General features: G+C 29.8%; 2 protein-coding genes and 1 long non-coding RNA gene across 5 annotated transcripts; 1 reads left to right on the top strand and 2 right to left on the bottom strand.

Moving 5' to 3' along the window:
• Positions 1-12: 12 nt before the first annotated feature.
• Positions 13-5,038, top strand: LOC111420522 (uncharacterized). Of its 3 annotated transcripts, none has more exons than XR_011640888.1 (5): positions 13-762; positions 815-1,756; positions 1,870-2,035; positions 2,333-4,828; positions 4,883-5,038. It is a non-coding gene; the product is annotated as an uncharacterized lncRNA (long non-coding RNA). The 3 variants fall into 3 exon arrangements; XR_011640889.1 differs by having other exon boundaries at positions 14-762; positions 815-832; XR_011640887.1 differs by lacking the exons at positions 13-762; positions 815-1,756 and having other exon boundaries at positions 1,764-2,035.
• Positions 4,882-6,122, bottom strand: LOC111420509 (ras-related protein Rab-5A-like). The gene is made up of 2 exons (XM_023053520.2): positions 5,741-6,122; positions 4,882-5,691 (listed from the first exon to the last, which is right to left on the bottom strand). Exons 1-2 carry the CDS (start codon positions 5,783-5,785, stop codon positions 5,047-5,049), a joined length of 690 nt encoding a protein of 229 aa, XP_022909288.2. The 5' UTR covers positions 5,786-6,122; the 3' UTR covers positions 4,882-5,046.
• Positions 6,123-10,288: 4,166 nt separating this feature from the next.
• LOC111420628 (transcription factor SPT20 homolog) lies at positions 10,289-12,933 on the bottom strand. Its single transcript, XM_023053664.2, has 2 exons — positions 12,022-12,933; positions 10,289-11,418 (listed from the first exon to the last, which is right to left on the bottom strand). The coding sequence occupies exons 1-2, from the start codon at positions 12,851-12,853 to the stop codon at positions 10,412-10,414; spliced, it is 1,839 nt and encodes a 612-aa protein (XP_022909432.2). The 5' UTR covers positions 12,854-12,933; the 3' UTR covers positions 10,289-10,411.
• Positions 12,934-13,272: the final 339 nt, after the last annotated feature.

The following is a 13,272-nucleotide window of genomic DNA, read 5'->3' on the forward strand; positions in this document are numbered from 1 at the left end:
TGGAAATACTGATTAGATTTTGAATTATTTATACAGGTGTCTAAACAACACTTAAAAAACTAAGTTTTGCATTAACAAATCCCAATTCATAAAATTATTAGTCATTTTCCTCTTCCAGATTGATTTTTAAGCTTGTTAGATAAATCTTTGATAAATTCCTCCTAGTCTGAATGGATTTATCTAGCCAAACTTTCTCTTCTGGAAAATCTTAATTAACCCATGCCCTGTTTAGTTAGTATATTGATCATCCTTTATATGAATACTTTGTAAATGAATCATCTCCAAACGAATATTTTATCACGTTCGTTAGCATACTTCTATGATCTAATTCATTTTGACCTCTAGAAATAAAGCATTATTATTTAATGATATAACTTTTAAAACATGTATCGTGGCAGCCTCAACAATTTCATCAATCATATCATTTTCCTTAGGTTTTTGGCATAATCATATTTATAACATTTTGCTGAGCCCCAGGGATCTTAGATAGGAGAACTTGGGACTGATTCGGACTGATTGGATGTCGAAATCCCACCGTAAGATGGCATTAGCGTCTATACTGAAATAATTTAATTAAACTAACAATTTTATTATTAATAGTAGGAATGATGAGAGACAGCAATAACAATTATTACCAGTATCATTCTTTTAATTTAAAAAGTATAGATTCCAAATTTTTAAATTTGCCGCTAACTTCACCTTTTAAAAGTTGAAGTTTGTTCAGAATGACCGATGAAAACGTCATTTTAAAGTGATTTTTCGGTAAGAGTCAAGTATAATAAAATAATAATGGCTAATAATAGCTTTGTTTCAGTTAATGTTCGTTACACAGGTTCGTTATAACTGGTTGGAAGCTCGTCAGATGCAATCTCACATGTCATATGATGCAGTAATATTCAAATGTGGTGGCATTATTTGACAAGTGTAATTGCCGTAGGTAATGGGGTCATACACACTTATTAAATTTAGAGAAAATTTTTATGTCAAACAATATATGCAAGTATTTGCATGAACACAAAGTAAAAGAAATATTTTGATCAATTTTATATTTTGCGTAATTTGAAGTGCAAAATAGCAAATATTCAAACGAAATAATTTCGCGGCTTTTCTGTGACGTAGGAACCGCACTGCCTAAAACAAGTTAAATTGCCCGTTAGATAGCGCTTGCGGTGTGACAGTGTCAAAATAAAACCATGGATGTAATAGAGTGTCTCTATTACATCCATGAACAAAACATAATAAACATAACCTACAAACACTCTATCTCTTTTCAATACAACCTAAATGATGTTAATCTCTTTCTCGCATTTGAGCGGGAGCAGGGGACGCAAAAGTGAGAATCGTACGTCATCAACGCGGGAATTTTAAAACCGCAAATGGGTATATAAACTTTCAATAATTTTTTTAACAATGACTTTGTTCGAAAATAAAAAAATAAAAATAACGGTAACTGTATTTTTATATAAACTTTCAGAAAATATAATAAAAAAAAATCGTGTATGACCCCATTGCATCTGAGGAATTTCCAACCAGTCGGAACGTTAAGTGGAGCCACATAGTGGCTCCAAACACTTTCTAAACAGTTATTCTGTGCTTGGAGCTTTTATATATAAACCCAATCCAACCTGTATTCTAGTGGTTCAGTTCTTAGCTGAATAATTCCAAAATATCCCCAACAGATGGCGCCACATGTGTTCCATTTTTAGTACGAAGTTTTTGTTTAGAGAGTTGCATTTCTACGAAGCTATTTTCTCTGGTATATTTCACTTAAGAAGCAATATCCGAAAATATAAAAAAAGATAAAACAAAATTAAAAAAATATTAAAATATAAAGCGAAACATTAACGGTTATAATTTTATTATTGTTAGGTTATCCAACTTGACTCGGTTACCATGGTGATTAAGATCCAAATATTGCAGGTGCTTGTCAAAATTGAAATTGAATTTAAGTTTTTTTAAGGAAAAAGTCTTATTTAATTGGTTTAAAAGGCTGTACTTAACTCAAAATTGGTTTATCTAGGGTATTATAAATAAGGTAAGTAGATTAAATTAAAAAAAAGATATTTTTAATTAGGTTAGAATGGGGTCATACACGATTTTTTTTTTATTATATTTTCTGAAAGTGTATAAAAATATAGTTACCGTTATTTTTTTTTGAATATTTTCGAACATATATTATTATGCAAAATATAAAATTGATCAAAATATTTGTTTTACTTTGTGTTCATGCATATACTTGCATATATCGTTTGACGTAAAAATTTTCTCTAAATTTAATAAGTGTGTATGACCCCATTGATAAAAAATCGGAATAAAATTTTATTATTTTAAGGTTATCCAACTTGACTCGGTTACTATGGCGATTAAGATCCAAATATTGCAGTTGCTTGTCAAAATTGACGTTGAATTTAAGTTTTTTTAATGAAAAACACATAATTAATTGGATTTAAAGGTTGAATCTAATTCAAAATGGATGAAATTATAAGCAAGGTAAGTGGATTAAATCAAAAAAAAATTAAATAACAATAACAATTAAAACTAACACTAGACCTAGCACTAGAAAGTTTTAGGTTTAGCCGGACGTCTTAGACAAGAACTTAGAAAAGTCTAAAGACACACGGCTAAACCCGAATATTTCTAGTTCTAGGTCTAGTGTTAGTTCTAGTTTTACACTATCATTAGAACTAACACAAGACCTAGAACTAGAAACAGTCGGGTTTACTCGTGAAAAAAACTTACAGTTCTCAATGTCAACTTTAATTTTATTATTATATTCGTAATCTTCATAAAATAACCTTTAAAGTGAGTCTAAACTTGACGCATTTATCTCAAAAAACCAAAAAGTTACGCTTTACAAACCTTGGTTAGAATAAAAAACGTTAAACCCGAAGTTAGCAACTATGAAGATAGCAATTTGATTTTTAAATATTAATACCAACCTTAATTTTTATTATATTCTTGTTTTTGTGATAAATTTTAAGACATTTTCTAAAAATTAAGAATTTGTTAAAATGACATTGACATTTCAAACCGGAAGTTGTTTATATCTCGACTAATATTGGAATTAAACGTATCATGTTTGGGCTCATTTTAAAGGATTTTACACGGCTATTACAAATATGTCAAAAATGACGTTGACATTTCTAACCAGAAGTTGACCATAATTTCATTAATATTGAAGATAAATATGTCGTGTTTGTACTCATTTTAAAGGATTTTTCATGAAGATTACAAATATGTCAAAATTGAGGTTGACATTTTAAATCTGAAGTTAGTTATCATATAATAGACAAATGGACAACTTCATGGTGTTCTTTTATGATGTATTCTTTATTAAAGAGAACCATTAAAATGAGTCCAAACATGATGTTGCTAGATATCACTATGTTGTAGTAGTATATTTTTATTGCACTAAAACTAGAACTAACACTAGACCTAGAACTAGAAAAATTCGGGTTTATACGTACGTCTTCAGACTAAACCCGAAACTTTTTAGTTCTATGTCTAGTGTTAGTTCTAGTTTTAATTGTTACTAAGCATTAAATTGTTGTGTATTTTTACTGAAATAGAATACATTAGACCTAGAACTGGAATCATTCAGGTTTAGCCGCACGTCTCTAAAGACGGTTAAACCAGAATGTTTCATCCATCAACAATCCATTTACAGGATGCCCTCCTTTTCTCTCGAATTATTTAAGACACAAAGTTTCATCGTTTCATTAATCGTCAGAAATATAAAATCCATATATATACTATCTTCTATATCGCTGACTAAGGCAGCAAAAGAGTGTAAACACTAGAGTGCAGATATATATATATCTGTCTTTGTCGTACCCCCGTCGACTCAAGAGACATGTGTGAACACGTGATGAGTACGCTTTTATCTTATTGGACGGTGAATTAAAAATTAATAGCAGCTGATGACCTTGATGTTTATAAATCAACAAATAATCGTCTTTTATTTTGTTACCCTTTTGTAATCTAATCAAAAATAATTGGTGTAACCCACAAGTCTGGTAAGTACATGGCGCAAACATAAACAAACAAGCAGCTAATTATTAATAATGAAAATTTTAAGATAGAATGTTATGTACTTTATTACTATTTAAAGTATAAGTATATATTTTATATCTTTCATTAATGTAACAACTTCTTTAAATAGCGTGAGCCCACAAATTATGTTAAAAATTATATATTTTTTTTAATGAACAATCTACATAAAGTTGATATTTAATGCAATATTTAACCTCAATTTCACACAAAAGTACATATACTCTAATTTATTTGATGCATCAGTGATAATTTATAGTTAAAGTAAACCATCTATAATAATAATTGCATTTTAAAGCTGCATAAAATACGCGCGAAACACTTCACACTCTTTAAAATTTACGATTCGCGCTAGCGCTTTCACGACACCGGGGTACGACAAAGACAAAACATATATCATTCCGTCTTCTTTTGATGGAAACGCTCGCCACTCATTGCTTAGATAGGGAGTCAGCGATATAGAAGATAGTATATATATGATAAAATCAGTTAAGTTTTCTTTTAAAGTTACTTCCAATACGTAATATGTATTGCCTAATTAATTAGTTTATACTCCACCTCCATGCATGTTTATTAGTCATCTTGATCTCGGTCAAACCAAAGTATGATTAGTTTTTCTCATCATTGTCAACGTCTTTTTTTCTCTTGATTTATTTTATTTTTACCGATTAATTGCCGAACGAAAACTATAAAATGGAATCATATTACTTTACGATACTCGTCATGGTATTAATTTTTAACTTAATTTTTGCTATTTACGCATTTTTACGCTATTTTGGTAAGTATCATTTACAAGACGTAGGTTTTTATTTATGCTTTAATGTATTTCAAGGATACATAAGAGGATGCGATAGATTTCCTATTTTACAAAGAAACACGCAAATTCCAGAAATGTCGAATAATAAAAAATAAGATACACTTCATTATTAAAACTGTATCTTTCTAAAAACATGTTATGGTATTAAAAATAAATAAAGAATACAATTAATAAATAACTTAAAATAATTTACAACAACAACAACCTTGACTAATTTTAAGATGTTCTTTTTCAGTATCTTCGTCCTCAAAATTTTCTTTGTACATCGTTAATTTTCTGGCCAAACTGTCGAAAACCACATCAACGCTACATCCGGTTTTTGCGGAAGTTTCAAAGAACAAGTACCCCCAAGATTTCGCTAAATCGAGTCCTTCCTCGTACTCGACGCTCCTTTCAACATCCATATCGCTTTTATTTCCAACTAAAGCAACGGTTGTTACAGAATTCGCCATGCGAAGTTCCCTAATCCAATAATGAATTTTTTCGAAACTCTCTCTGTTCGTGATATCGTAAACTAAAATCACAGCGTTTGCTCTTTTATAATATAACGGCGCTATAACGTGATAATTTTCAGCGCCGGCGGTGTCCCAAATGTCTAATTTTACGTTAAATTTGGGAAAATAGAGGGTTTTGCTTAAAAAAGCCGCCCCAACCGTGCTTTCTTCGTATGGGTTGAAAAATTCTTTTACGAATCTAACCGCTAAGCACGATTTTCCCACCGCAGATTCGCCTAATAAGACGGTTTTGTATTGATAAAGTTGTTTTGATGATTCCAATCCGTGCTCTTCCGGTTTATTTAAATTGGGCGAAATATCTTTTCTAAACTAAACGTTTATCCATTTAATAACGATTTAGATTTTTATTTTTACTTACCACTCTTCGAAATATTCGGTTTAAACGTTGATCTTGATGAAACATTTTTCACACCACAAAGTTGTAACAAACCCACCGATTGCTATTAGTAAATAACTTTATTTTGAACGATAACAAACTTACGTTATTAGTTCATTACACAAAATTGTTCACATTATTTTAATATAATAAATTGTAATCATTCTATTAAATCTTGATTTTGTTAAAATCCCTGCTTTATGTTAACTCTTAACGTTGGGATTATTATTGAGACTACTTAGGTGCCTTTTGGAATGAATCGTTATTTTGTTCTTATTGTTAGTGTAAGCAAATTGTAAACACCACATATGCTGAGTAAAGTGCAATAATGATAAGGCGTTGTCCTTGAACTTGCTGCATTTATGGGTGTTGCTTTCATTCGTTATTAAACGCAATGAAATTTCTTGCTTAATGACATTTAATTATTAGCAAAAAATAATTCTATATTTATGTTTATAAATGTGTTATATTTTTAATGAGTTTATTATTGCCTCTTTGATAGTCCTCCGAATTGATACTAAACTTTGGTCAGGCGAGATTGTTTCAACACTACTCATCTAGAATGACCCAAAAATATATAAAAGTTGAGTTTAGGTGTTGTTATTCTTTATCAAGACATTTATGAAGTACCAGGGCTTAGCCCTCAACTTCTAATAGTAACTTGTTGCTTCTTTGTCTTTATTTAATGCTTCGTAGTTCATTGCATCGACTATTTATGTATTGCAATTCTTCGAATATCAGATTAAGGTCAAATTAAGGAATTACCGCCCATCTTCAGATTTTATTATTACCTGAACCCAAGTATAGTTGCAAAAGAGATTGTTTTACTTTCATTACTGCTCCAAAGGCAACGAATCCGGAAAACATCCATCTTTCAGGTGTTGTTGATGGAAGATTTTAAACGACATCGAAGCCGCTCTCTAAAACGCAGAATCCTGTTGTACTAAATCTAAATACTCCACCACACATACGCTTCCACAAAGCAGCGTTCTTAACCCACTTGAAATTTGATCGTTATAGGTGCAATGTAGTTCTAAGTAATTTACACTGCGCGTCATACATCTTTTTAAATATTAGAACACATCAACGGATTTTTGCATCTGGTCCTTATCACCGACGGCCCGATATGGGTGTTGAAAGAAAAACAACAGCCAGAAGAGATCGTTTTGTTTTGATCTCTGTTTTGATGGCACGCAAACCGGTGAATGAAGCAGCTTTCGGCAAGTTCAAGGAACAGCTATTCCAGTTTCCAAGATTCCACTGTTCAAATAAGGTTAAAGAAATGTGGTTTAACAGCTTGCAATCACGTTATAAATTTTTGCTTCCTACAGTTCATAAAAGATGTAGACTTGCTTTCGCCAGAGAACACATTAATTGGACAGTTGAGTGCAGAATCTGTCTTTATGGCAAAAATTGTCGAAATAAGGTATACAGAAAAGATAGAAAACTTTTCGACTAAATTCTAACATTCTTCCGACATGGTCTCTCCGTCTGTTGCCCTCCACATATTCTTCCCTAATGCTCTAGTAATATTAAACTTTTTCAATCATTTTCAAAAATCCATAATAAATCGGGATATCAATAAATCATTAAATATTTACTTGTTATACAATTTATATGCTTGCCAATGACAGAAACTGATTTTCAAATTATCTTTTAGTTTTGGAAACATTAACTTTTAAACACAATAAGGCATTTCCTCTTTTTCAATATAAACAATTATATTAAAAATATCGTAACAAATCGTGGTTATAATAAATTCTTATCAAATTATCAGCGTTTATTCTACAAATTGTAAGCTTTCCAATGAAAGGAGCGAATTTTCAATATATCTTTTAGTTTTTGAGATATTAACTTTTAAACACAATAAGGCATATCCCAATTTTTCGATATAAACAACCATTTTCAACAATTCATAATAAATCGCGGTTATAATATATTATTATGAAATTATCAGCATTTGGTCTACAAATAGTAAGCTTTTCAATGAAAGAAACGGATTTTTAAAATGTCTTCTAGTTTTTGAGATATTAACTTTTAAACACAATAAGGCATTTCTCCATTTTTCGATATAAACAATCATTTTCAAAAAATCGTGATAAATCGTAGTTTTAATAAATTCTTATCAAATTATCAGCATTTATTATACAAATTATAAGCTTTCCAATGAAAGAAACGCATTTTCAAAATATCTTTTAGATTTTGAGATATTAATTTTTAAACATAATAAAGCATTTTTCATTATCAGGTTAAGCTACTATTTATTGATTTAAAAAAAATCATAATAAATCGGAATTTTCATAAATCATTATGAAATTATTGTTCTACAAATTGTAAGCTTTCCTATGAAAGAGTCGGATTTTCAAAATATCTCTTAGATTTGGAGATATTAACTTTTAAACACAATAAGCCATTTCCTCTTTTTCAATATAAACAGTCATTTTCAAAAAATCGTAATAAATCGTGGTTATAATAAATTCTTATCAAAATATCAGCATTTATTCTACAAATTGTAAGCTTTCCAATGAAAGAAACGGATTTTCAAAATATCTTTTAGTTTTTGAGATATTAACTTATAAACACAATAAGATATTTCCCCATTTTTCGATATAAACAACCATTTTCAAAAATTCATAATAAATCGGGGTTATAATAAATCATTATGAAATTATCAGCATTAGTTATACAAATTATAAGCTTTCCAATAAAAGAAACGGATTTTCAAAATATCTTTTAAATTTTGGGATATTAATTTTTAAACATAATAAAGCATTTTCTTATTATCAGGTTAAGCAACTATTTTCTCTCATTTTCAAAAAATTATAATAAATCGAGATTCTAATAAATCATAATGAAATTGTCAGCATTTGTCCTACAAATTGTAAGCTTTCCGATGAAAGAAACGGGTTTTCAAAATGTCTTTTAGTTTTTGAGATATTAACTTTTAAACATAATAAGACAAATCCCCATTTTTTGGGAAAAGCAATCATTTTCAAAAAATCGTAATAAATCGTAGTTTTAATGAATTCTTATCAAATTATTAGTATTTATTATATAAGTTATAAACTTTTCAATGAAACAAACAAATTTTCAAAATAACTTATAGTATTTGAAATATCAACTTTTAAACACAATAAGAAAATTCCCCCATTTTTAAGTTTTAATAAATTCTTATCAAATTATCAGCATTTATTACACAAATTATAATCTTTCCAATGAAAGAAACAGATTTTCAAAATATCTTTTAGATTTTGAGATATTAATTTTTAAACATAATAAATCATTTTCTCATTATCAGTTTAAGCAAGTATTTTTGCTTATTTTCAAAATATCATAATAAATCATTATGAAATTATCATCATTTGTTCTACAAATTGTAAACTTTCCAATGAAAGAAACGGATTTTCAAAATATCTGTTAGATTTTGAGATATTAATTTTTAAACATAATAAGGCATTTCCCTATTTTTCGATGTAAACAATCATTTTCAAAAAATCATAACAAATCGTAGTTTTAATAAAATCTTATCAAATTATTAGCACTTATCATACAAATTGTAACCTTTCAAGTAAAAGAAACTGATTTTTAAAATGTCTTTTAGTTTTTGAGATATTAAGTTTTAAACACAATAAGGCATTTCCCCATTTTTCGATATAAACAATCATTTAAAAAAAATCGTAATAAATCGTAGTTTTAATAAATTTTTATCAAATTATCAGCATTTATAATACAAATTATAAGCTTTCCAATGACAGAAACGGATTTTTAAAATATCGTTTAGATTTTGAGATATTCATGTCTAAACATAATAAAGCATTTTCTCATTATCAGATTAAGCAACTATTTTCGCTCATTTTCAAAAAATCATAATAAATCGAGATTTTAATAAATTATTATGAAATTATCAGCTTTTGTTCTAGAAATTGTAAACTTGCCAATGAAAGAAACAGGTTTTCAAAATGTCTTAGTTTTTGAGATATTAACTTTTAGACAAATCCACATTTTTTGGGATAAACAATCATTTTCAAAAAATCGTAATAAATCGTAGTTTTAATAAATTCTTATCAAATTATCAGCACTTATTATACAAAGTATAAGCTTTCCAATAACAGAAACGGATTTTCAAAATATCCTTTAGTTTTTGAGATTAAACATAATAAGACAAATCCCCATTTTTTGGGATAAACAATCATTTTCAAAAAATCGTAATAAATCGTACTTTTAATAAGTTATTATCATATTATCAGCATTTATTATACAAATTATAAGCTTTCCAATGACATAAAGTGATCTTTTAGTTTTTGAGATATTAATCAACTCATTTTTCGAATATACTCAGAAATTCTTAATAATGCTTTATATTTTTAATTTTTGTTTGTATTTTTTAACAATTTTGTTTTTATCTTTTATCTTACAAACAAAAATAATTAAAACACACCCTTTACGTTTTTATTTGCATTCAGCAGAAGAATTTATTAGAAGAATTTAGAAGCAACAAAAAACAACATAATACCCTACAATAATACATACTTACACAAAGATAAATCTTTATTGCGTTTCACCCCAACAACCAATTAATACATATAGGCAATAAATAACAACAAACAAAAATAAACAACTTCTTAAAAGTATATATTCATAAATACAAACAATTTATTCCTTAATAACTTTAGTCTTCTTGGTTATTTTGACGATGTTAAAACCAGATTTACTTTCTTTAGTGCGAACCTTAGACTTTTTAGGAATATCGGCTTCAACATCGAATTTTTCCATTTCGGGTTCTAATTCGTGTTTATCTTTATTGTCCTCTTCCGGGGGGGAATACGAAAAGTCTTTAGTGTAGGGGTCATTATGTTGGTATTCATCCCTAGTGTACTTCATCGGTTCGTATTCTTCTTTACTTCCGATATCTCTAGTTTTTCTAGAAACAACAAATCGTTTATAATAACCTTTCACTTGTTTTTCTTCGTCCTCCGGCACGAATTTCGAAGATTTCTTTTCACGCTTAATCGCATCAACCGATTTCTTAACTTTCGTGTATCTCCTTTTAAATTTTTGCGGTGCCCTAAAACTCGATGTCGTTCTCTCTTCCATTCTCACCTCATTACTCGTTTCTTCGGAACTCGATTCGCGACTTTGTTGTTCTTCTTCTTCTTGGATATCCTCCGATTTGGGATTATCCGATTCATCGAAATAATTTTGAGCGTTATCTTGTTCTTTACCATCTTCACTTCTTAAATTTTCGCTCCACGGGGAAGTTTCCCAAAACTTCCTTATTGATTGTCTAAAATCGGCGTTCAATTTTCTTTGGGAAGGCTCGTTAAGTTGATTTAAATTAGCAAGGTTATTAAGATTGTTAATCGATTGGGGTGGAACATCAAAGTTTTCTATTTGAGAATTAACTTCTTGGTTTTGCGGTTGATTTATTAAAGCTGCCGATTGAGGCATTTGTTGCAATTGTTGTTGAGGTGCAATTGTGGTTTGGACTTGAATTGGTACTTGAATTAAAGCGGCCGAATTCGGGGGTTCTACATCTCTATTCCAGTTCAAATTTAAATTAAACGTTCTTCTAATCGCTTCCGATCTTGGCGATTCTAAAAGATTTAAACGCGTTGGACCCGAATCGAAAGATACGTTTAATCCTGATGGAGTTAAAGATGCTGAAACATAACAAAGATAAAAAGCGTTAATGGTGAATGGAACTCGCTTTGTGAGAAAGTGGAAATGAAAGTTCTGGTTTAAATAAATGTTATTTGAAGAATTTAAATTAAAATGGGATTTATCGGATTTTATAGAAAGATTTGATTAAGTAAGTATTTGAAACGTGCATAACTTGAAGTTATGTAATTTTAATGGCTGTTAAGAACCTGGTTTTAGCAATTTCTCGATTTTTTATGGTTCGTTTCACGGCCCGGTTCTTTCTTGTAAAAATAAATGAGTACCAAAAAAATGTGCGATTATTTGCTCAATAAATATATGATTGATATTAAGAGCATTTACTTTTCCATTATAGGCGTTAAAAGAAACTTAACGTTATCTTATGCAACTTTATCTATTTGTTAAGGTGAACCTGATTTTACAATTGCAATTTTTTCCGGTTGTATTCACGGTCCACATTTTAAAACTGTTTTTGTTTAACTTGAGCTCTTTATTTGGCAAAGTGGCAATGTGACAAATTTAATTTTACACCGATTAACCGTGGTAATCGTTTGCTTGCTTAATCAAACCTTAATTTATCAAAAATTATCGAGGCTAATAATTACCTGTTGGTTGAGGAGCCGGAATTTGAGCTTGATTTTGTTGAGCCAAAGCATTTTCTTGTTGTTGTCCTATAACAGGTGCCAAAGCAACAATTTGCCACGGCAAACCAATTTGTGCCGAATCCGGTTTTGCTGTTGTCGAAGATATTTGACGAGAAACTCCAGATTGAACTCCTTGTACCGCTACATTTTGTTGTTGTTGTGGTTGTTGAACTTGAATTAGTTGTGGTTGTATTTGCTGAGGTTGTAATTGTTGTGGTTGTAATTGTTGTGGTTGTAATTGTTGTGGTTGTAATTGTTGTGGTTGTAATTGTTGTGGTTGTAATTGTTGTGGTTGTATTTGCTGAGGTTGTAATTGCTGAGGTTGTAATTGTTGTGGTTGTAATTGTTGTGTTTGTTGAGAACTTTGTACATTTTGAGACCCAACTGGAGCAGTTAAAAGAGAAGCAAGAGGAAGAATAATAGCACCTTGTGGTAAAACTAAATTTTCTTTACTATTATTATCATTATTAATTGGAGCAGCAAATAAATTATTCTGTTCTTGTTGTCTTTGTTGTTCTTGTTGCTGTTGTAATTGTAAAATAATTCTGGAATAGCTTCCCGAAGGTAGTGGCCCAACTGCTGGCGGGAAAAACGTTGGTCTTGGAGTTGTTGCGACTTGTCTTAAAATTTGAGGACTTGATACTCTTCTGATAACGTCGTATCCAAAGACATCGCCGACTCCACGGAGGAACAAATCGACGGTCCGTTTATCCCGTTTGGTGGTTTGGTCATTTGCTTGAGTGGAAACGACGAAAATTAATAAACACAAAACGATAAAGTTTCGCGATACCATGGTGACTCTTTTAAAAAGGAACTTTTTATTAATTATTCAGACCGAAGGCACATTCTCTCTTCTGGTTCAAATTTTCAACTGAAACTGAACTGTTTTCTTAAATTTACCTAACCGGTTCGTTTTATGGGGTTACAGTAAAGTAATAGAAGGAGAAAGGAACTTTTTATGTTTTACCAATTTATTATGCTATTTTTTTGGTTCTTTGCGTTGCGTAAAGTTTATTTCAAGAAGTTTACTGTGCTTTTTTTGATTGTAAGTTTCAAAAATTTCTCTTGAATTATTATTAAGTGTTTTAGTAATCGTCTTTAGTTGAGTTTCTCTTAATTTTTAGGTATGTTTAATTAAAATTGATTAAATCCATGTTACCAGTGAAGAGTCCCGCGGCTACTCCTCTCTCCTTGTTTTTGCATTATTCCTTA

This window comes from Onthophagus taurus, chromosome 7 (genome assembly GCF_036711975.1).
Source record: "Onthophagus taurus isolate NC chromosome 7, IU_Otau_3.0, whole genome shotgun sequence".
Lineage (NCBI taxonomy): Eukaryota > Metazoa > Arthropoda > Insecta > Coleoptera > Scarabaeidae > Onthophagus > Onthophagus taurus.

What these genes read in the sequence shown, in the direction of transcription:
- LOC111420509 (XM_023053520.2), bottom strand. Translation starts at nt 5,785, where the DNA reads ATGTTTCATCAAGATCAACGTTTAAACCGAATATTTCGAAGAGTG. An exon ending in ACCGAATATTTCGAAGAGTG is followed by an intron (nt 5,692 to 5,740) that starts GTAAGTAAAAAT and finishes ATAAACGTTTAG; the next exon opens with TTTAGAAAAGATATTTCGCC.
- LOC111420628 (XM_023053664.2), bottom strand. Translation starts at nt 12,853, where the DNA reads ATGGTATCGCGAAACTTTATCGTTTTGTGTTTATTAATTTTCGTCGTT. An exon ending in TCCGGCTCCTCAACCAACAG is followed by an intron (nt 11,419 to 12,021) that starts GTAATTATTAGC and finishes GTTATGTTTCAG; the next exon opens with CATCTTTAACTCCATCAGGA.